This window comes from Bombus bifarius, unplaced genomic scaffold (genome assembly GCF_011952205.1).
Source record: "Bombus bifarius isolate JDL3187 unplaced genomic scaffold, Bbif_JDL3187 scf7180000009275, whole genome shotgun sequence".
Classification (NCBI taxonomy): domain Eukaryota; kingdom Metazoa; phylum Arthropoda; class Insecta; order Hymenoptera; family Apidae; genus Bombus; species Bombus bifarius.
Genome location: NW_022885009.1, coordinates 296962 through 322044, shown reverse-complemented (window position 1 = coordinate 322044; position 25083 = coordinate 296962). Strand labels below are relative to the sequence as shown.

At 36.2% G+C, this 25083-nt stretch overlaps 1 protein-coding gene across 2 annotated transcripts in view; it reads right to left on the bottom strand.

Moving 5' to 3' along the window:
* The window catches only part of LOC117214929 (cadherin-87A), a 538333-nt gene that overhangs the window by 345378 nt on the left and 167872 nt on the right, over positions 1 to 25083 (bottom strand). Inside the window, exon 3 of one of the 2 annotated variants that reach the window (XM_033461288.1) lies at positions 753 to 824. The exons of the other annotated variant lie outside the window; for it this stretch is intronic. Coding sequence (XP_033317179.1) covers positions 753 to 824 — 72 coding nt within the window. The remainder of the gene's footprint in view (positions 1 to 752; positions 825 to 25083) is intronic. 2 annotated transcript variants of the gene reach the window in all.

The window sequence follows — 25083 nt, the reverse complement described above, 5'->3', positions numbered from 1 at the left end:
ATTTAGTGTATTATTACTTGTATATCGTTTACATGTTTCTTACGTTTCTATTTCGTCTGTGTTCCAACATCTTAGTGAGTGTATTAAATTTTTATAGGAATATATCTTCAGCCTAAGTTGAAAATAAAACTAGAAGCAAAATCTTGTACATTTCACAGTAAATAGTAAAATTAGATACAAATTAACTTGGTATGTTCAGATGTTTAAGCATTAATTTAGTGTATTATTACTTGTATATCGTTTACATGTTTCTTACGTTTCTATTTCGTCTGTGTTCCAACATCTTAGTGAGTGTATTAAATTTTTATAGGAATATATTTTCAGCCTAAGTTGAAAATAAAACTAGAAGCAAAATCTTGTACATTTCACAAGTAAATAGTAAAATTAGATACAAATTAACTTGGTATGTTCAGATGTTTAAGCATTAATTTAGTGTATTATTACTTGTTTATATATCGTTTACATGTTTCTTACGTTTATATTTTGTCTGTATTCTAACATCTTAGTGAGTGTATTAAATTTTTATAGGAATATATTTTCAGCCTAAGTTGAAAATAAAACTAGAAGCAAAATCTTGTACATTTCACAGTAAATAGTAAAACTAGATACTAATTAACTTGCTATGTTCAAATGTTTAAATATTAATTTAGTGCATTATTATTCGTATATTGGTTACATGTTTCTTACGTTTCTATTTCATTTGTGTTCCACCATCTTAGTGAGTGTATTAAATTTTTATACGAATCACTTACCCTTTCGAACATGTATGGTCAAAATGGGTTCCCGTTTGGGTTTCTCGTTGCGAAACATTACGCTGCAACCACCTGCAAGGCAAATATAATTAACTATTAGAAAACACTAAAGTAGTCGTACTAGAAATAGAATAGTAAAAGTAATGAAGTTAAGTAGATACAATGAGTGGAAAGTGCGCTTCAAACATATCGTCTACATTTTTACCATTTGTATCTAAAGAATAAAAAATGATTCAATTCCTCTAAATTTTCAAATTAATCGATCGGAATTATGTGTTCGTACAAGATAACTGTTCAAGATATGCAGAGAAAAGATGCAGACAACAATGAATTAACCAATTGCGTATTGTTTCTTTCAATACTTGAGCTCAAACTCCACTGACGAAACATTGCATGAATAAATAAGAAAGTCAGCAAAGTGTAAAAATCTGAATCTGACTCGCGAAGTTACTTATGAAATACGCGGAAGCAAAATACGATAAATGCGAATAATATTATAATAAAATAGCCACTGGCGAAGAAAAACGAATCTAGGTACTTGCATCCCGTAATTTTTACAATATACGTGTACATAATTTAATATTTAAAATTAATGGAATCCCTATATTGTAATGCACAATACATCAATTCTTTATATCGCAAGATTACAAGCAAAACGGTGTCAAAGTTAAATAAATTGAAGAAATGCCTAATGATTTCGTTCATCTCAATTTCCATAAATGTTCTAACGTTCACGTACACGTCTGATTACACAGATTTTACATCAGAGTAATAACACACGGCGCTCTCTTTCAAGGAAACAAGGGCGAGCTTATCACTCGATGTGACAGATACGGCGATCACAGCGTCTAATCTGACGAGCAATAAACTGGACAGTTGGTACGTTCAGTCTCGTACAGTCAGTTTACACGGGTTCGTTTAATTTTACGTCATCGCCACACGCTACATGCCACTCGCGTGCTCCTGTAATTTCATTCTCAACACTCCACCGACCGTTTAATCTCGCGGTAGAGTAGCAGCGAGTACACGGTCTGCCATAAAAGTTTATTGTTTTTACACAAGCAAGGAAACCATTGCGCAACAGTAAATCAACGATCCGCGAGAGACACCGTGCACCTTGAGACTTGGCGCGATCGTTCGCAGTTCTCGTCGGGCAGATTCGGCGCGTGAAATCACGCGTAGGTGTGCGGAAAAAGGAAAATGTATCGGTATTGCTCCTGCAAGTCGAGGAATAGGCGACGTTAGATCGCGTCTGAACACTTCGCCAACTGTCCACCACTGAAAGAAGTAATATCCGCGTCTACGTTTTCCTTTTCTATGTTGTACGCGTATTGACAGTTGCGAGAAATTAATTTCCGTAGAAAGCCAAGATTTTAGATTAAGATATCGAAAGATGATATTGCGACGGCAGTAGCCAGAAATGAATTTTCTCTAATGTCGACGATTCGTTTGCCGGGTCCTCTGACACTGAGTAATTTACCAACTAATAATATTGAGTAGCGATTTCGGTTTCGCGTGTACCTAAAATATACGTCTACGCGTGTAATTAATATATCCGCGTTTTAATCCGTGCGCTTCTGAATGCACGGCTGCACGAATATTGAAGTACACGGGTATTGAAGTACACGGGTACACGTATATGAAAATGCAGAGGCAAACGGATCATAATATCTATATATATTGTTAAGAATTGTAGATCTTAATTGCCGAAATAAAAGTAAAGGAACACTAAGGTTACACTTAGAATTCATATTAAAATAGTTTTAGATTTATATAATAAACGATTTCCAGAATCTTCGTCGATATACATTTGCACTCTTTGTCTCACCATCTTCCATAACACATTGCCAACGGAACACAGTTCCATTCATCTGTTTTTCGAGACGCTGTGCACACACATACTTCCACACACTCATATCCACATACGTGTGTCACTACTACGCGGCCAATCTAGTCTAGCGTACAAAATTATACGTATCTCGATATGTATAATATAGTATATACATGTGTACCGAGGTTCACGGATACACATATTGAAATGTATAATATCCAGTGTATTAACTCGTATCCGGCGTTTCATTTCAGAATTAAATATCGAAATATTTAGATATGAAAATTGTTTATGAGACTTCATTAACCAAAACTGTAATTTTTCTTATTTTCATCTGAAAGCCAGTAAATTAAGTCTTAATTAATTAAAGTAAATTGAGCTTAATTTATTAACTTTTTGTATTCAGATGAGCTAAAGTATCAACATTTTGTAGGAGTAACAGGTTTGTTTATTTGTTATAATATTTTCAGTACATAAACAGCACCGTATCGGCATGGCCGAGATTGCTGGAATTGTTAAATATTTTTTGGCAAGTTTGAAAATTGCTAGATATTTGTTTGCCCTAGTTTTCACCATTAGCATCACCATTCAAATGATTTTAAATCCATAGCTGAATAGAAGCGTAATTATGGCTCGGTCATATGTGTTTCAGTTTGAATATAAACATCATTGTTATCGATGATGTTGTCATATAAAAATTCAAGAGCAGATTTTTCATGTGATTTTAGTACATCCGAACCTTGAAGCAAACGTTTTACATCTTTCTACAAATTATTTCTTTTACGTCAGAGCTTTCGTGCTCCAGATTTTTGTATCATTGGATCAAAAAAAACCGGATATCTGGTTTAATGAATGATTAAATGCCATCTTCGTTTCATTCAAGTCTGAAACGTCTCATAATTTCCGAAATTATAGTTTTTTTAAATATACACAAAACCGTGTCATCATCATTGCTTACACTTAATGGGAGATTGGCTTTCCACAAAAAATGTTGTTATAATATTCTTCGTTGTTTTTCATTCATTTCCAGACATTATGTGTTGTGTACCCTTGTATTAGTAATGACTCTGTCTGCAATAACATTTGATATTACACATCTGTTTCTACATAAACTGTCTAACATGAAATACATGGCGTTCCAACGTGTAGAACAGCTTCGTATTAATGTGCTTTTTGGCAAAGAAATCTGTTTGTTCTTGTTTTTGTTCTAGTGCATGTTTCGCAACACTTGAATGTTTAAAATGTCTTGCCATTTTACTGCAAATATCGATTATTTGTTGCATGGTGTTTTCTTTTAAATGCATGGTTTACATCTAATTGCACAGTATGTGATGCACATGTTACGCTATAAATTTTGGTATCGTCCGATATTTCCGATAACAATGAGATGGTATTTACCATATTTTTGGCGTTGTCTGTTACGATGGCTACTACTTTTGAAGTAATTTCCCATTCTGCCAGAGTTCTGTGTAATTCATCTGCGAGATTTTAGGCGGTATGGCGTTCTTCCATTTCGTATACACCCAAAACAAAACTGTCTGCGTCCCGATTGGGATTAATAATACGTACAATTATCGTAATGTACGAATCATATGCTAACAATGACCAACACAGATGTATATGCTACGTTTTTAACAGCGTTTAATTGTTCTTTTATCTTTGTCGCGACAGTACTCTTTAAACTCATTAATCTTTTTTCCACTGCTTCGCCCTTGCATATTTTATCATTTCGCTGCGCTATAGACGTAAACTCTTGAAAATGATCGGATAAACAGAAAGAAATAGATAATTGTCTTCTTTTTTTGACAATTAATTTTGCTGTTGCCTGGTGTATTTTTTCATTTTTCGCAGTCGCGTTTTCGCATTTTTCGTGACGTAAACGAATGTTTAAAGTCTGCCAGTTAAAAATAAACTGTTTTTTACGTTACGTTTTTCGCGAAGAGAAACAGAACTATATTTTCTTCCACGCGTTCTGTACATACGAATTACGTATTTATTTCTATCATTCATTTATTGTCTTTCGTATTATGATATTTTAACGTTGGTACTTATCGTTAACATTTAACGAGGTACTTTCTGTTTAAGTATTAGTGCTGCTAGTGGATCCTGTTGTTCCACTCGTATACGAAAATTCATTAGTAGTTTCTTCATCACACAGATTATACAAAGCTTTAAGCTTGCATAATCCCATAGCCAACTTTTACGTTTTGCCATTTGAAAATTGTATTTCAAATCATCGATAAATGTATAACATAAGTATACATGTGCTTGAGTTAATTATAGGTAAAATTCCTTTTTATTTTTATAGAAAATATTACAATATTATTTAGTATTATGATTATAGTATTACATAACGCTACATATATTATCAAAATATGTCTAAAGCTTATGGACTTGCTCATTCTTCATTTTCCAACATTCTTGCATCTAAAGTAGCGTTTTGATTCTAAAAGTCAGCACGAGCACAGCTCGAAGGGATGAAAATCAGACGTAACGAATATCACGAGTACACGCGATGTACACGTGTATTTTCAATAAACGTTCAAAATCAGAAACTCTAATATTAGCCCATTAAGGATTAATTACGAGAAGCGTAAAATGTAGTTCGTGAGAAAATTATACAACATTCGATCAAATAAAGTAGCTCATTTTTCTATCAGTGCAAAAAAAGTAGAGGCGAAACGAAAAGTACAGTCCTCGGTAACTGGAGCCTCGAGGGGATAGCTAAAATCTTCGAGTTTCTATCGAAATTTCCGAGTAAACGAATGCTTAACGAACGAAATGTTGACATACGAATGCACAATTACGCCCACCTTTGCAAAAAGTGCTAGTATTTTAATTAAGCTTCTTCTTCGAACTCATTTTACTCGACCTGCATAAATGCAAATGTTAGAGACGCGTTAAATTACGCGTTCGACCGGCGAAAAACGATCAGCTTTTGCATGGATATGCAGGTGGTGGAAGGGCGAAGAAGCATACGGCTTGTACCGTCTTACGTTATTCGAGACAATCAGTCTAAGTTGGAAACAGTTGGAAGAAAGACGACAATATCGAATGGTTCTCACAATTTGATTCCAACTTCCAGTTACACGGGTAAAATAACATCCGGACACGTGGTACATGATTCGGGTTAAAGTAAGTTTTCTTGTAGTCTTGTAGAGGTTTTCGAGTTACAGAGGCTCGACTATACTAGAAGAATACAGCGATAACAATACCGTGATATTTCATCGTAGCAGTTCGAACAATAGGTAAATTAAAATATGTTAGTGCGGTGTCTAACCGCGCGAGTGAATTTAGGATGTCTTGGAGTGCATCGAACGGTACGCACTGCGTGACCGGAACTCGATTACGCATTCTTCTAAATACGGAACGAGAAGCCGTTAAGCCTTGCCTCGCTATATCGACATCCACACGCTCTTGATTCTCATCGACGGCTCAGCCAGTCGCCACGGAAACCTTCTTCAACGTGTATCCACGGTGGAACATTTTTGAAATTATAATATTCACTTGGACTAGCAAATTTTTGGCTCGAACGCAATTCGTTATCGTATCCAACTGGGTTAGCGACTGAATGGAACTTTTTTAAATGCCGAAACGAATACTTTCACGGCTGCTTTGCATTCGACCGATTCTCATTTAATTGGGGTTATGTAAATTCATTCATTATACGAAATCCCAAGTTTTCTTACGTTCGCCGTCTATCCACGGCACCGTTAAATTTCTGACACAGTTTTGCTCCTACTGGCAAACGTCTCGAGGAAATATCGTCTACGCGTTTCCATTTGCATTGCATGATTTCTTTAATTTCCAACCTCCTTCGCATTAGTCCAACTGCTTCAATTCAAACAGGATTCTTAATGAAAACTTGCTGAAAAAATACTTCATGAAAAATATAATGAGAAGCAGTTTTGTACGTAATATGCTGACTCGCGAAAGTATGTTTGAATATTTACCATACAAAATTACCTATGTGTATATTATAAGTATGTACATGTTATACAACACATTTTGAGATTTCATTAGCATTGTAATAAAACAATACATAAAGAATACTTGAAAGAATCTCGACTTGAAGACTTGACAGCATGTTTTTAATTAAGCAGAAAATTCACATTATTAATAAAGTAAATCATTTGCAATAAAGCGACTTGACTAACAAATATAAACGTGGAAATTCGATAGGACATCTCGGGTGAAAAAAGGTTTATTTAAATAATTGTCATAGCACTTTAAAGTTTATTTTTTTTAACGCATTTTTTTTAAACCCGCCAAAATTTTTAATTTCACATTTTTTTCTATCATTATTTAGTTCACTTAGAGGAAACATGTGTAATAATTTAATCCTTTTTTGGTTTTTTGTTTCAGTCAAGAATTACGAGGTGGATCTTTCCCGCTGATTGAAGACTGCGGCGACAAGACGCCCATGAAATAGGCTTAGAAATCTGTTATAATTTTTTTTTACTTAAAAAAAATTTTTTTGTATTCGTTAAATATATATATAACCATACCTTAAAGTTCAATAACTTCATTTCTTTTTCCCTTGTAAAAAAAGTCTAATTTAGGACACCCCCTTAATAAAGTAAATCGTTTGCAGTCAAGCTACTTGACTAACAAATAAACAACGATCGCACGTTGGTGAAATGGTTGCAAGTTATATGAGATTAAATTGCTTAGAATCTAATAACTTAACTCATCTGTACGAAGCTTCACGGTGGAAACGTGAAACATGTTTCAAAATCATTGATAGATATTGGACAAACGCGACGAGTAATTCGTGAAAGAATGAAAGTTCGTTGTGTTTTATTAAATTTGATCATTCGTATAATTGAATGGAAAATAAATTAAACAATATACGTATGTGGAAATGCTTGTTTGCCACTATAAAGGTAAAGCCAATTTTCCTGATTGAAACTCAAATATTTGCAGTGATACGATAAAAAAACACTGTTACGACAATGGATTTATCGAATTGCCCGGAAATTTTACCGCTACATTCTACCTTTACAATTTTCTGTAGCAATCATCGCAAATCGCAAGTAGTTGAAACGTACGCGTATGTATATGTACATTTTAATCATTGAGATATGAGCTACGAGAGGTAATTGGGTTTATAATTGAAACAAATATTTTTGGGTTATAATAGAAAAGTAAATAATTAGGTTTATAATAGAAACAAATTAAGCGAAGACTGTCACCTGCTAATGGTGCAAAAGTTGATGCAACGTAAAATACAAATTAAATAAGAAATCAGCAAATGAAAATTAGCAAATTATACGCAGTTACAAATTAGATGGACTCATCGATAGTTTTTATATTGCATTAACGTTAATAAAAATCTGTAATATCGATACAAAATCACTACCTATCGTTAATCATGAACCAAACAACTATGAATGTAATATCACTGAGAAAATGAACTGCTATTGAGAATTTGATCGCTGAATACGTTCTATGATAAAGCGCAATTGAGGCATTATTTTTGTATGAGTGACGGATAAAGGAATTTGCAATGGAGGTAGCTTACGCAGTATCTTTTTGGTGAATTGGTGAATTGGTCGTTAAATCCGTAAAAAATTTGTTAACGCGAAAGAGATTCGATATAGGATCAAACTGTAGAGACACCGACAGATTATTTTTGTAACAAAAGCGAACAACTCTGTGGTAACAGAAAAAATACATTATAGAATAGAAGACAGGTACAGATTAGAATGCATATTATATTGCAGACTAATTAATACAAATTTCAGGGAAAATCACTTCATTTAATGATAAGTTAGTTAAATAATTTTTAATAATTAGATTATAGGAAAAGAAATAAGAGAGCTTCCCAATCGACTTGATATTTTTATACGATAACATTTAGCAAATTTTATCAATTGTTATTCCAATTATTAAATACCACTTTTGTACTTCATCGATCTACGTATTATCATCGATCTATTCATCGATCTATTAGTCAACGTTGTTATTTAATGATGCAGAATATCTTTGAGAAGCTAGATATGTAGATAATTTAGAATAATACGGTACTGATATATCTTATTTAGGCCAAAAAGCTAGATATAATAATCTATGTTTGATGCGTTGCAAAGTAACATATTCATGGGCTTTCCTCTAAATGCATTTTATCAATCCTGGATATTTAAAAATTAAAAGCAATTACGAAAAGATATATTACGAATATATTTTCAATCTTGTTTCAGTCCCAAATGGTGTTTCCCTAGAAATTGATTGAATGGTTAATGCCTCTTTATATGCAAATTAATCACTTCGATCCGACGAATACATCAACAACTTGTGATTCAACATATCATTTAACGTATGCAATTTGTAGATTGAAAAATTAATAAAAGTGCGTGCCAGTCTGAAATATAAATTAAATAATTGAAAATCAAATTTCGATAATTACATACGTATGTATTTATATTATTTGCAATAGAATAAAAAGGATGTACGTATGTGGAAGTTTAACAAAAATATAGATTAAAATATCGTGTGTCGTATAAAATCGTAGAAAAGGCTTTAACAATGTGGTTTTGTACATGTATTTAAATTGAATTAATTATTTAATAGATTGGAAGTCTAAACTTAATAAATTTAATAAATTGGAAGTTTATTGTAATACAGAAAGGTTTAAACACAACAATTTTCGTATTTTTCGTTTTCATCTTATTTTGGCTCGTAGCATCTTTTGCCACGAATAATAAATTATTCATAAAACTATTCGAAAACAATTTACAATCAACCCTTTAAAAATGAAGATTGACTGCAATTTAAATATTCACGAATCGACCTCGCTCTCTCTCCAAAGTTAAAACGAGGACTAAAGAACAAATGAGTCGTTTCAAACCGCTTTTAATGAATAGAAAAGTGCTTGTAGACAAAACTGTATCAGATATCAAATATTTTATTTGCTTTTATTAACATAAGATTTTAAACGTACAATGATCCACATGCATCACATTTTTTTTTCTTTAGAAAACTGGATGTGCCATTCGTTTACACTTCCAAGCACTGTACCAATTTTCTTTGTCAATATTTCTTCAAGATATTCTTTTTCTTTTTGTTACAAACGTGTATTTTATAACATTCCAATTAAAAATTGTTATAAAGCTGACGATATTTAGTGTAAAGTATGTCTATCGCTAATGGCACTTACATCGTTTTATACAGAGGCAATGTTAAAATATTAGTAATTATTTACAAATGGAAACTGCTCTTAAATTCTACCATATCCATTGGCAAGTGGGACATTATACGATAAAAGAACAACATTTTTTAATTTTTGTACTTACAGTACCGTCTACAAGAAATCTTCAATTGTCTAAGACGGCGACGAACAAAGTGTAGCCGAATACCTCGATGAACCGTGAACGGTGTCCCGGTGCAATAAGGTCGTGAACAAACAGGGAAACTTCAAATGTCAAATTCCGGCAACTAACTATTCCCGAGTTCATCGTCGGTTATTTACCTCTTCCGATGCGCCTGAGCCGCGTCGACTCTGTCGAAGAAGGTAAAACGCGGACCAATTGATTGCACCGCTGGATCGATCGCTTTCGCGCTCTCCCATTCTTAATCCCAGCGGAAAGCAGATCCTAAGGGAACGCAGTAAGCGTTTCTGCCATACGCCACGATTGAACGTCTCGACTCAGCCGCTCGAGATAATCGGTCTTATTGTTACTAAGAGAATTTCGCCGCCAGTTTGGAACTGGAAAGTTTCGCCGACTGCGAAGTTGCGCGAGCGACGATTTCAGCCTCGTATCTCGTACGTGGCTCGGCTTTCGAGCACCCGTAGAAAGTCTTCGAAGGAACAGCTGTACGAGGCCGGTAGCTAGAGTCGGAGTAAACCACGAGAAGGCTGTGGGGTGACGATGCTTCGAAAAGAGAGAGAGAGAGAGAGAGAGGGTGAAAGATGGGTAGATGAAAGGAAGAAGCGAGAGAAGCGAATGAGGACTCGGGAAAGCGTTTCCAGGTCCCCGGGAAAATTCGTTATCGAGAACTGAAAAGTCCTAGGGAACGTGCGCTAGTATCTAAATGAAACGAGGTACAGGAAAATACGTGTTAGCTGGCATTGTCAATCCCCGCGCTCTGCTACCCCAAGGCTTAGCGAAGCTCCGAAACCAATGAGGAAACCAGAAAGTTTCGACGAACAAAGGGTGGCAGAGCGAGAAATCAAGTGGAGCCGGTTCTCGCGTCACGTGGCAATTTTCTGGTCGTGAGTCGATAGTTTCGTGCGGTGTGATGTATGAGAAAATGTGTCGTAAGTTTAAAGAAACAGAAGCCGAGCGGCGAAATAATTTTTCGGTTAGAGAGCGAAATAAATATTTTCCTGGGGTGGTCTTCCTCTATTGGATAATAAATTGTTGCGACCGACGTATATTTTTCACCCGTTTTAATCCTATTTTTAAGTTTCTTGCCTTTCTGACAATTGCTATTAAGTTCTTGTGTGTATTTGGCGCAGCCGAAAGAATCATTTATAGCAAGCTTTCGCCTATCAACGAACTGCTGCATTCAAACACACCGAAACGTGTGAAATTGGTATGTCGTCGTGGAAGAACGTTGAACTTTACGCGTCGTCGAACTCCGCTAAACATTTCACAGTTCATTCGTTTCTTTGTCACGTGTAAATCGTATAGATCGTTCGTTCTTGTCTTTTCTTCGAAGTCGACTCTAGGCACTTAGAAAAATTCCTTGAAGAAATTCATTATTTGACTTGGCAAACTACTACTTAAATAGCAGGAAATGTACTGACGCAAACAGTCATTTGTGAATTCTAATAAAATTAATTAAGCGGTATAATGAAATATCTCGTGACAATTAATTTTTAGTAATTGGATCGAGATTCGTGCTTTGATCTACTTAAACGTAAGCAGAGCGTAGGGTAATTCACGGAAGATCGAGTTGATCTGCTTGAAACATAGGAATTTTGCATTTACGCTGCGTATAAGCTGCGCTGTTGATCGATCGATGTCTTCTTTTTCTTCCCCTGTGCTTCTTTTGTCCTCAGAAATTTTCTGCAAAGTTTCCATCGGGCAAGAAACACCGCGTTCGGAAACAATGGCGAGAAAAGAAAGAAAACAACAGCGAACAGGGTGAAACCGATTCAAGTCTGAAAACGAATCTCAGATATACGCTCACTCTTCATGGGCTGCACCAAAGACTCATTAATTAAGACGACCCGACGATAGCAGCTTGGATACGCGAGACGAAAATAATTAATGAGAGTAATGAATGCTCGCACAATGCGAGGAATGGGACGAATTCATTAAAGACAAAAGAATTTACGGCCGAAGAATCCCTAACAGACACGGATGATAATTAAAATAACGTATCGAGTAATGTAGTACCAACTATTGTCGCTCGAGAGTAACTCGTCTGCCGAGTAATTTTGTAAAATATTTTTTCATCAATTAAAGACGTTTTTACACGGTGCACTCGACGACAGATGGTAGAGAATATTTGAAAACGCCGTAGCAGAAACAGGTCTTGCCAAGTTTCGTGACTATTTAGATAATAACGCGTTTTAGTAATCAGAAATGAAAATCATAAAAAGTGATTAACGTACTGACTCATCGTAGAGTGACAATTTACAGAATCTTTGAAAACAACCTTTGTGACGAAATCTACGATTTAGGATTTATTGAAAGAAGCATTTATTTATACTATTTATATTTTCATTTTGTTTTAGCATTTGTTTAGATAGGAAAATCTTCGAAAGCATATTATACGTGGATAACTTCGCTACCAGAGCCATATCTCGGAAAGATTCTACAGGCCCAAATCCACCAATCACAATTTTGAAAGCTGGCACGGATTTCGGGGAACGAATCCTCGTTCGAATCGAAGCTGCTCACTTCGAACAATACCTGTAAAAGTTGCGGATTATAACAACAACTGTGTAAATCCAGGCTTAAAGTTCTTCGTTTCTTTGGACGTGTGAACAACCGGTACAATACGAAAACGAGTGTAACAACAAATAATACGGACACGCATATATTTAGACGAACTTTGTGTCTTATTTTGCTATACTGCACAAATTGCAGTGCGCCTTCTAAATTGTTCAAATACTCGGAACTTTCGATTGTATAGTAGGCGAAGGTGAAAGTAATATAGTAAAGTAAAATAATAGGAAAATAATGTGCGAAGTTGAGTGACTAATTAAGATAAATTTGTATCAGGTTAGAATTTCAACGATTTAGCAATAACTCAAAAGGAGATTAAGATAACCTCAAAAGTATTTATTGCCTAATTGATGAAACTGTAGAAAAGCAAACTAGCCCCCGATCTCGATGATTTTGAATACGTTGTAGAAATCTATATTTGTGAATAACTTTTTCTTATGCGTACACCAGGTGAACTCGGTACCATCGGCCATGAGGCAGAAATTTACCGTAGCGGTACCTGCAGTATTTTGCGAATATCTTGGAAACTAAGCGAAATCGATGGTTAGATGTATAGAAGAAAATCGTTCAAAATTTGCAGCTTTACGACATATTAAAAAATTATCAAAATCGAAGGGTAGTTCACTTTCTTACAGTTTCAACTGTTTAGTTTTGCAAGCTAACTCTTTTATAAGCAGAAAGATTTCTTTTGGTATACTGCAAAGACAGAACTGGTTCCTAGTTGATATTATACGATACGATCCCGAATGACGTATGCTCCATTCAACGAGTCGAGACGTCAACTATGAAGATAAGCGCGTGGTAGTATTTAAATTTTACGACACGGGCGTAGTCGTAGTTCCTAGACATCGTATTTACCACTTTACGTGCGGACAGAGTACAAATTGTGACGACTAACAAACCGTCCCTGATATAAACAAACTACTGGTGTTTGACGATAAGTGTCAGCCAACAGTTAGGCTTGCTGTCTCTCTCGCCTGCCTCAGCACGTGAATGTTTTGTTTATAGCTGCTATGTCGATTCGTTGAATAGATTTTTAAATCATTACTAACTAACTATAACTAATACATTTCTAATTACTTGTCGCGGTTATCGAAGATTGCAAACTTCAACCTCTTACCGATCTTACATACTCGCTATACAATCTCCCATCTCGTGTACTATGCAGTAAACAACTTTACAGCTTCTAAAGAGTAATTTATTCGTCTGTTGTATCATCGACACGAGTACGGTGATTTTCTAATAAAACACAAAGACAGAGTCTCATGCTACTGTCCTTGTAGAAGGTGCTCTCTTCATGTTAAATTCAAGCCAGCGATCATCATTTCAGAGAAACTGGTGCTAAGCGCTAAGGCGGGTGTGGAAAATAACCATTGCCTTTGTTCCTCTTTGACGAAAATTTCACACACACACACACACACAACATGTCGAAAGACAACTTTGAAGCGATATAACAATGTGGTCAAATGGCGAGTAAAAGCGTCTAGTCGAAAAGAAAGGAAGTGGAAAGGAAATGATCGTGGCGATCGAAAATCGTAACGACGCCTCTGATTGGCGATGATCGCCGCTCGAATCGAACGAAATAAAGGGAAACGAAAGGTGTATCGGATTCGAGAATCCGCAGTCGTTCGTAGTTCGCCAGCGACGTTACGTAACGTGTTTCTCCTCGGGCGCAACCCGCCAGCGACATAGACACGCTTAACATTCGAGACGCGTAACAGGAAGCACGTAACACAAACTTGCGCCGATACTCGTGAATTTGATCCAGTGATCACCGTTTCGGGACGAAACAACGCTGGAGGCGAGGCAACCACCTGCCCCCGGATGAGTCGTTTCCTTTTCACGACAGGGCTATCTCGAGAAAAAGGAAAACCATCGCCCAGCCTCGGTGAATAGAGAAGAGTCCTGATAATAACGACGCAGCTGCTAATAAAAAGTGAAAATACACTGAAAATACACAGGCTACCAGGAAAGTAACGTCGTTATGCTCGAGACAGAGAGGACAAAGAGGTGGAACGACGATGGGGTAGAATGGCAGTTCTGGCCAGCAACAAATTGTGTCCCTTTTCATTCAGGTAGGCGAGAAAAAAATGGAGCACGAGAAGGCTAATGTAGAAATATAGAGTGCTTCTAGAGTTTGGATCAAACGTCAGGAGCTATTGTAATATTTACCAGAAGCGAAAACACGTTGATAAACGTGGGTCCAGATATTATTGAAGTTTTAGAGATGTAAGACGCTTTCAACTATGAGTCTGTAACAGCATAAGAAACTTTATTACGTGAAGAAGCTTTTCTGGACTACAGCTATATTATATAGCCAGTCCTATAAGTATCTTGCAACTGTTATATACATTTCCAGATTCTTCCAAGTTTTACCGATATAATCATGATAGTGGTATCTGATTGCAATTTTAATAAAATTTCAAAACGTATCACCTAAAGAACTTCATATATTTACAAGAAGCTTCTATTCTAAATGTTTGCACCCATTTAGAACGTGTATGTTGTACTTCAATACTTAAATTTTTATTTGCATATTATATGTTATTATTTATATCATATATTATATATCATATAAATTACATTAACCAATTTTAAATTTCTTTCAAATTGTAGAATATTTCATATACGCAGAGTGTATAATATATTCGTAGAATGATTCTCAAATATGTACTTTCGTGAATACGTTCTAAGTATTAGGTTGTCCGAAAAGTTGCTTTCGTTTTATCAGCAAATAATAGACGCACAACGTTTTTTGTTTTACATTATTTTGTCGAATTACGTACGATCTATTTTGTTCTGTTGACATAAACACCGCGACATTTCACAGACTTGGTTTCACGTTTGCATGAAGCTGCACTGTTGTAAAAAACACGTTTGCGAAAGAAAGATACTTTTCGGACAACCTAGTATATAGAGCCGATATATGCTCCTAAAGCTTGACTCTACATTTCAGAAACAACCTGTTCAAGAAGGCACGCGAGTAAATTCACGCGAATAGATTCCTATTTACGATAATCTTCGTCTATGGTCGTTCGTTTCAGTCAACTTGCTTGTTTATGATTCGTGCGACATTGGGAAGTAAAATTGGGAAATAAAATCTATATAGAAATGCTTATTGTCGAATTATGCTTGATCAATTTCGCTGATCAAACGAAGCGTGAAAAGTATTTCCGCTGCTGCCTCGCATTCTCTGATATTCTTCCTTTCGGTCGTTTGCCTGAGAAACGAATCCTTTTCTACGGGTAGACACCTCGCCCTCGAAACCAGCGGCCGAGAGACACGCCGTGTGTCTTGCAGCTCATTCTCGTACACTTTCATTACCGCCGCCACAACGCGCCGTGGCTTCTGCTAAAGCCTGGCCTTGCGCACATTGCGAAATATTTGCCAGTTGCACGGTGTACGAATTAACCCGGCGTTGCTACTATGGGGATGCGATAATTGAGTTACAGAAGCTATTTCAGGGCGCGAATAAGAATCTCTGCTGAGAAACAGGCAACGCAAGAAGACGTAGAAGAAGTTGGAAGAGAAATTTTTGCGTTGGAAAGGTTTCACGAGTAACAGAAGCAGAACTTCAAGATGCTATCATTCGTAGAGGCTTTAAATGCTGGCAAATGTTTGAGGGTACACAATACCGGAGACTGATAAAGTAATTGTACTTTATGCAACCTCTCCGCTACAAAACACGCGTAACAAAATGTACGACAAGGAGGAAGTTGAAAATTGTTTGCTGTTTAAGGTATTTATAGTACTGCGACAGATGTAACATAATATTTAACTATGTACAGAGAAGAATATAATACTTTGTTGAAACTTCTTCCTTGTTATGCTATGAAAGCTGTTTTATGAACGAAATATGTCAAAAGACAGTTGAAGGAAAAAATAGCTACTGTAGAATTACAGTGTAAGAGGAGAACATTTTTCGTACAGAAAGATAATTGAAAATAGGAATAATGATATATAATGATTTTTAAGATAGATATTCAATTTGGATAACGCTCAAACTTGATTAAAATTAGTTTTTAATTTACGAGGTTAATATCATACATGAATTTTTGTACGTAAATGTACATATACTTGTTTCAAATGTTGTTAGTATATATTTACATATTGTAATAAACCTCATTTTAATATAATTTATTTATTTAGGGACAACGAGTATATCAAGCCTGTGATACATTCGCAGCTTGCAATTCCCGAACGACTAATTTCCAATTCTATAAACATAAAATTAAAATAGCCGATGGCAAATGTTATTCTATATGCGAGAAGGATTTAGAAAAACGTAAAGTCATTAAATCTTGAAATACGAACGCGACGAGAAACAACAGCGAATAAAATTTACATTTGATCAGGGAATTAACTTTCCAATTAATTTTCCAGCCCCAAAATAGCCTTCAATCTACACACTAACGACTCTCACATTAGTATTAACACGCACACAGCCGAATATAATGCCATCGTAAACAATATTTTAATCCTAGCTTAATCCAACCTCTATCGACTGCAATATCGCGTTAGTATCCAGAAAACGCAATTACGCGAAACGAATTATGCTAGGATAGAAATGTGAAAACAATTCGAGAAAAAGTTTCTAAATTAGCAACTGTGGTGGATTATTATACATGTTGGTTGGGCGTGATACGAGTAACAAAATTGTAATATTCAGTATATATTAAAATCACTTCAACACGTTGACTGACACGCGTGTTTTCAATAAAATATCCTTCAGGCCACGTGTGCCGCAGTACCAAACGTTCTCTGCTGGGTATTCCCGCCGATATGTTAGATAATTTAAAATCTTTGCCCTAATTCGTTACAATGTCAAAAAGAAAAATGGAAAACTTATTCTTTAGTGAACCAAATAGCAGTGAAAAAGAAAGCTTTTACGAGGCTTACACAAATTTGGATAGTAACAATGAGGAAGAAATCAGATTTCCTAGAAATAAAAATATAAATAGAATTACATCGTCTGATTCTGATTCGGATATTGATAAGTGCAATCATAGTGATACTGAATGTAATGAAGATACTGTCGACGAGATTTTACAAGAATTGGTCACTGAGGGAGAAAGAAGAACTGACGATACCGAGGAAAGTACAATTCAATTTGGTGAATGGAATGAATTTAGTGGTCGGCAGAAGTCATTTTCTTCTCCCGAGACAGACGGCCTCATTAGGCAATTACCTGGCGATGTTAATTCATATGATGCGTTTGAGCTGTTTGTTGATGACGAAATAGTAAACTTATTTGTATCAGAAAATTACAACAGGGAAGGATATAAATATTAGAATATTTAAAGAATTATTAGCTGCAAAATTATTAGGATTGTCTGAAAATACAAAAAATCCTTGTCTTCGATGGAGTCAGCATAATATCGCCGTCCGGAAAAATGATTCCGGAAGAAGCATTAGACACGCATGCAAACTATGTTATGCAAATGAAAGACGTCGAATGGACTGAACAAAGACACGAGAGAACTTAAAGAAAACAACAACTTATTGTCCAAATTGTCCCGACCAACCTCAGCTATGTATAGAATGCTTTAAAGTTTTACGTTCTAAATAATCTTTTTAATAAACCATTTTCGTATTACTTTTATAACAATTCAATAGTTTTATTATTTCCTCTGGAATATCTTTTCAAATACCTACGACGATCCTTCGCAAGTAGTCAAATAAGCGTCACTCGAATACGGGTGTCGTGGTAGTCAACATGTTAAGTACAAGTACAGAGACAGTGTATGTCGATCGTAATCGTCGCTCGTTCAATGCTACTGTTCAACTATACGCTTGCTATTCGACTGTGTGTGACTTACTATAATAACTCGCTATAATGACTGACCTAGAGAGCACGTTTGTCTATTTGTATCGACTGGTGTTATTATAAAAAGTTCAAATGTAACTCCGATTGATTACAAATAATATTTTGTCCGGAGTTCGTTTACCTTTGAACCTGGCAAACCAAAACAACGTTGGTATTCCAAGGCACAATAATACTAGTCTCTTCCGATTCAAATCTTCCATTGACTCAGGTGCCGCTACACAGCTGTATGTCGTTACAGCGTTAATGAAATGCCCAAAAGTTTTATATATGCGTGTCACACAACATGTATCGTACGTAAAAGTTTCCTGTTGTAAGTGTTTAAATACGAGGGTCGTCCGGAAAGTACCGTTTGCACATAGAAGCAATATAAAACGACGTACTCGTAATTTCGTTCATATGCTCACATAAATTACGTAACAATTTTTTGTTTAAATATTTAATACCGTTGTTGTATCGTATGTTTCAAACGCTGATGCGAATCGAAAATCTCGCCAATGACGAACTGCGGTCTGCCGTCCTTCTACGCTTTTCCACCGCTGAAAACATTCTACCAAAAGGAATTCAGCATAAAATGACAGCAGTTTACGGTAATAAAGTTACGGATGAATCATTGGCCAGACGGTGGATGCGGAAATCACATCATCACGTCACAGAGGAGCCCAAGAACGTGCCTCCCATTTCATTGCAAATGATAGACGCATCAAACGAGCCAGATTACCAGCTTTTTGCAAAATTTCAAGAGTTTTTGTATCGATAACGCTTTATAAGAAACGATGATCTAAAATAAAAAAGATCTGAGCAAAGAAAATGATGTGCGTGAGACGATGGTTACGTGAGCTTCCGGCAAGTGTATGGCGAAAGTACACAAAAACTCGTATAACGTTACCATATGTGTTCGAATGGGGATGGTGGTCGTATTGAAAGATAGCTTAGTATATATATCAAAGTTAGAAACAAAGAAAACTTTCTAAAATGTATTTGTACTGTTGCTATTTCAAAATGGGTATTACTTTCTGCACGATCCTCGTACTTTCGCGAGTACACACATTACGCTGTGTGTACAGAAAAGGATCAACAAGATCAATAAGAAACGTAAAAAGATAGGCAAAGATACTTTCCTGGAAACATTGATTGCTTGCGTTGGTTTGAAATTCATGGGTTCGACTTGAAAAAGTTTGCCGAGTATAAGCGTGAAATCTCACGAAGAATCCAAGCAATTAACAGTCTGAAAGGAAAGTATCTTAGGTACACATGGCACGATGTACTTGGAAATAATTTGAATTTCTTTTGACAGTCGTTCCGTGACGATCGCGCCGCCGAGTTTCTTATTAATGGGGATAACGATATCCCATAATTTGAAGCGTCTCCAGGTAGCAAGGGACAGTCGCCGAAGGAGCGAGCGAACCGGTAGACGAATGCAAAGTAAAGAACGATCTTTTAAAATAGTTTCCACGCGAACGAGTATAGAACGAGCGTAATTATAGCGAGCAGATCCCGCTCTGTCCGTATCTCCACGAGAAACCTCGTCCCTCGTGTCTTTTTGCTTGAAACAGTGGACAAACTATCGTCCAAGGTCCATTTGCTCCGCTCACTGGGATGAGATTCGATAAATTGAAACCCTATGTAGGCCAGCAACTCGAAGAAAACCAAAGGATAAATCTATCGACTTGGTTTACCGTGCAGAAAATAAACGGGTGCGCACTTGAAGATACAAAAGCGTCTTCACACTCTTCTTTAAGTCTTCACGCTGTTAGCTCTAGAAGGTTATTTTGCCATGCAGTCATTGCGTGTTTTATGATTGCTGGAACATTATGAACACATCTACACTCGATCAATAATATTGTTATATATTGCTGTTACTGATCATGTGAGATTGGTATCGAAGGACTATGGTCGAATACTGACGAAAAAGATATTTAGCGAACCAAACGCCGGTGATTATAGGCAACGATTATCTTATATATGTATGTATATGTCGGGTTATCATTAGGTTTTAAGGCGCGTAATGATTCTTCGTTTGAATTAGCCATTGTTTTACGAAACAGAGAATATATTTACGCGAATAAACAAGATTTTACAAAATATTATGAATAATGAGTTTAATAAATGATAAGATTAACAAACGATAAGTTTAACTAATAATTAGATTAAAGAATAATAAGTTTAACGAACAATAAGAGGAACGAATAATATATCTTACGAATAATAAATTTAACGAATAATGAGATTAACGATTGATAGGTTTTACGAATAATGAATTTAATTAACGCTATTAACAATGTTCCGGGGTTCAAACGAGTCCACGGTCAACGGGATAACTCTTTACTATGCGTAGAATAATTTTAAACACAAAAAATACGATTGCTGAGACACTCGGTAAATTGCTCGATGTATCACTTTCCAAGGCGATCACACGAATGAATATCTGATGAAAATCTTTTTCGCTATACGACTGCATTTGTTTGTTATATGCTCGCTGGAGGCATCGAGAAGGTTCCAATCGTTGTTGCTAGGCAATTTCTGTCAAAAGTTTGTTGTATACTCTTTGGAAACATCGAGAAAGATCCAAACGCCGTTACTAGGCAGTTTCTGTCTGGAGATTGATTCCTAATACAACGTGTGTCCCATTATATCGACATCTCTAAAGTACAATTCTATGTGATTTCTAGGGAGAACAATACAACCGATCCACACCTTCGTCAGGCAAAACGTTTATACCGTGACCGTGGCTACTATTCGGCGACCAGTTGTCACCTCGAACCCACTTTCGCTTTCACAAATATCAAACAATTACAAATGACAATTGCTTAATTACAGTTATGATAAAATCTAGGCTAAAGCATTAGAAGGCTTCCTCAAAATTGCAAAGGGAAGGCTCCGGTTTTCCTTTCATCTCCGACATATATATATTAGGTTGTCCGAAAAGTGTTTTTCTTTTACAGACACGTCTTTTACAACGATGCATCTTTATACAAACATAAAACCTAATCTGTCGAACGTTGTGATCTTTATTGTGATAGAACAAAATGGATCACACGTAATTCGATAAAATAATATAAAACTCCGTCCACTTCTTACACTCGGTGCATCACAGCCATTTTTCGTTTGGTATCCTGGTGCTGTAGGATTTCGTGCATACTAGACGATAGTATTCTTCGTCTTCGTCGCTAGGTTCATTATCCCCTGTCGTATAGATGTTAAAAGAACGTTACGACCGACCCTCACTGTCGATGTTACGATCGTCCCCGATCATGCTTCGAAATGAAATTATAAATTTTGCCAAGCACTTCAACTGCCACGTTGGTCATATACGACCGTCCACGGTTTCTCCTGTGACGCCACGGTGGTCATTGGTGACCCGAGCGCTTGAATTTCTTACAATTGTAAAAATTGAATAAAAATTGACAGTTAGGGCATTTTGAATATAACCGATAAATAGATGATACTTTGAAATGAAAAGTGCCCCATTGAACAATTAAACATTTTTATTAGAACATCAATAAAAAAAAAATGAGAAGAACTATTGCATCTAATGGTGCACTGTGTTTGCATCCATACCTTTGAGGGGTAATCTACGAATATTATTATAAACACACCTTAAAAAATAATCGTAAATGCTGCTTTATAACCATATAATTGAAGTTGGGGGTGTGCACATACCTTACTATTATATATAAAATGAGCAAATACTGTTTACTAATATCTTCTACACGTTTCAACAATATATTCTAGACGTTTTGCTTACGACTAAATAACGAGTGCGAATGGTTTGTTGAAATAAACGAAGCCTTGTTATAATATGTCGCTATCAACTGTTATCAAGGCGCCACGATGATTACCCATGTCCACCAATAAGATAAACGGTACATTGGGGAAGAATGTTGTCTTACATCATCAATTTATTATTATTTTGCCATCATATGATTTGAATAATAAAAATACTCCCCTGGCGTCCTGAGCGAAACGTGTAATTACTTCAAAGTGGCAGTCAAAATGCTAACGAAACACCTAAAACTGGCAAGTAACGATCGTCATTGCTCGGAAGAAAGGCAGATGGAAGATTACAAAATAGGAAATGCAATTCCTTGCAAAGGAAATATTTATATCACAATTTTAACTCAGTGAGTCAGTAAGAAAAAGTGACTTTAGCGTATCGAGAAGTTATTTTCTTTGCTATATACATGTTTATTGCGTATCTATATCGTCCAACATGGATGGACGTATTCCGAGTGTGATGTTTCATCGTATATTCAAAATTTGTGTTAGCATCTGTTATATGCGTGAGATATTCAACGTGTTACATTCGTCCTCCTGTTACTACAACCCCCGATCTACCTATATATATTTAGCACTCTTTTACTTGTTAAAAATCACTAAAAACTTCAATATCAATTACCCGCTTCGAGGGGGGAAGCGTTCACAGTATAACGCGCCAACGAGAGTCGTAAATTCTCGTTAAGATACGATAATCGACGCCACGAATCAGCCGATCCCTTATTTCCATTAAGATAATAGGGGTGGTTGAATAATTATAACACTGATTTACCAACTTAAACTCTTTATTTGCAACAACTTTTTCTAGGAGAATATAAGATAAAGAGTGACTAACAAGTTAAAATGTATTCTGTTCGAAGGGATGATAGCAAATGAATTATGTTCTGTGACGGTAGTATTTATATTTTACTGGATCGAACAATAACTCTAAAGAACTTTTCGACTTGTAAGACATTTTCTAGCAATTAAGGGCCTTGACGGCAAAGTAAAAAGTTGAATTTTATAACGGGTCCTTATGATTATTACGAGTCTGAGTTAATATGTTTGATTTGTTTAATATCTTGACCGAGGGATGCATCATGGTTTATGGCAAAATCACGGAACGTAATATCAATCATGCAATTATTGACTGGTGTAATATTAGTTATGCCATTGGTTTCCTATAATATTTTACGAACGTATCACCTGTTTCTGCAATGTATCGAAGAATACCGATGGTTCTTCCTAACCAGCGAACATAATAAAATGAGCAACGTGAAGATTAGAAAACGAACGAGAATGTTCTTATCGTGTTTCCTCTATATAATCTTCGCATGTGATTAATTCCCGATTAACTAAACTTTCGCCGATCGATTCCGCTCATCCGAACGTGAGATCTTATTACCCGAACGAAAAATAATAGCTAGGGAAAGGAAATTGACGAATTCCTGTTACACGAGTTTCAGTAAATTGTTCAATTTATATCTACCATAAATAGTCTGCCTACAAATTCAGATAAATGGAATTCCTCTGCGTATTACCATTTTCTTGTGAAATGAAAAGCACCAGTAGAGTGATTACCACTCGCCAAAATAACTACGCTGCAAACCACTAGTGCGAAACCACTCTAATCGGCATGTATCGGGATAGCAAAGAATCTAGGAGTTTACGGATGCCTGGCGGAAAATAGCCGACCTGCGGATACCGATTTCACCTTGCTGCTATTTATACGGACAAGGGCCGGCGAATCGAATGCATTGTCCGACAGAAAGAATTAAAGATCGGCCTGGCGAACCGTGAGATCGCGCACGGATTCGGATCACCGACTATTTACGAGCAGAGGTTCCCGGTCAACGGTTCTCGGTATTCTCCGCAGGATAGCTTCCTCGGAATTGGATGTGTCCGATAGAAGAGCGTACAGGCTACGTTGTAGGACCGTCCGGTCCTATAGCCACGGACTTTTCTTAACGCTTATAACAACGTCCGCGGGGATACAATTCGATAACCCGAAAGCTGCCGTGAAAAGGAAAATGGATACGATCGGGGCCACCATTTTACGCTGGACACCCTCTCGATATTCTTCGAAGGCAAGTCCGATTTAAGCTGCTCGTGAAACGTCATGTGGATGAGCAAATCGTATAAAGACGGACATCTCGATGGATCCGCTTCGGCAGGGATACGCTTATGGGGTAGATCGGAGCTTTTATGCAAACACTTTGTGCACCGATTCTACGCTCACTGCTTCGCTCGGAGCTTCCTGAACGATATACTTTCGAATAAGAGGAATTTTATTACTCTTTTATGGAGCCACGTTTGGCAAAGTAATATCTAAATGCGGTGGATTTTCGAGAGATACTTTAAGCCTCAGAAGTCGAGAGTCTCCAAAGACTGCAAAGATCTACGTACTTACATTATAGGGAACAAAATATTCCACTGCGGGATACGCAGCGGCACGCGAAAGTGTCTGCACATTTACGGAGACCTTTCACGAATATGTTACATATCTTACGAATATATTGTTATTCATGTGCGTTGTACGAAACACATTTTGAAATTTCATTAGCATTGTAACGAGATACGTCCGTCATGATTATATTGTTGAACCTTGACGCACAAGTAAATGGAATATAAGTTACAAAATATTTATCGTCAACACACTTTCCAGGCATCATCAAAACAGCTTTTAGAGATTGGAATAGTTTGGGTTCTTTTCGCTTTTCATTTATTATTCAGCACGTTTCTGCAAAATGCGGTACTATCGAGAAAGTCGTGACTTTTCATTTAAAAAAAAATAGATAAATACATGGGAAATAAAGAATATTATTTTTTAAACAAGCTTCGTTTGCAGAAACAAATTTGTTTCGAAAATGTTCATATCTCGTATGCTAATTCCTAAACAACGACTCGATGGACATTGATTACATTTCCCCTTTTATTTGTGTTCATGTTTATAAACACGTTTAAAATTGTAGTTTTCTATCTATCATCCTGCCGATTTGTTATCGATATGAATTATCA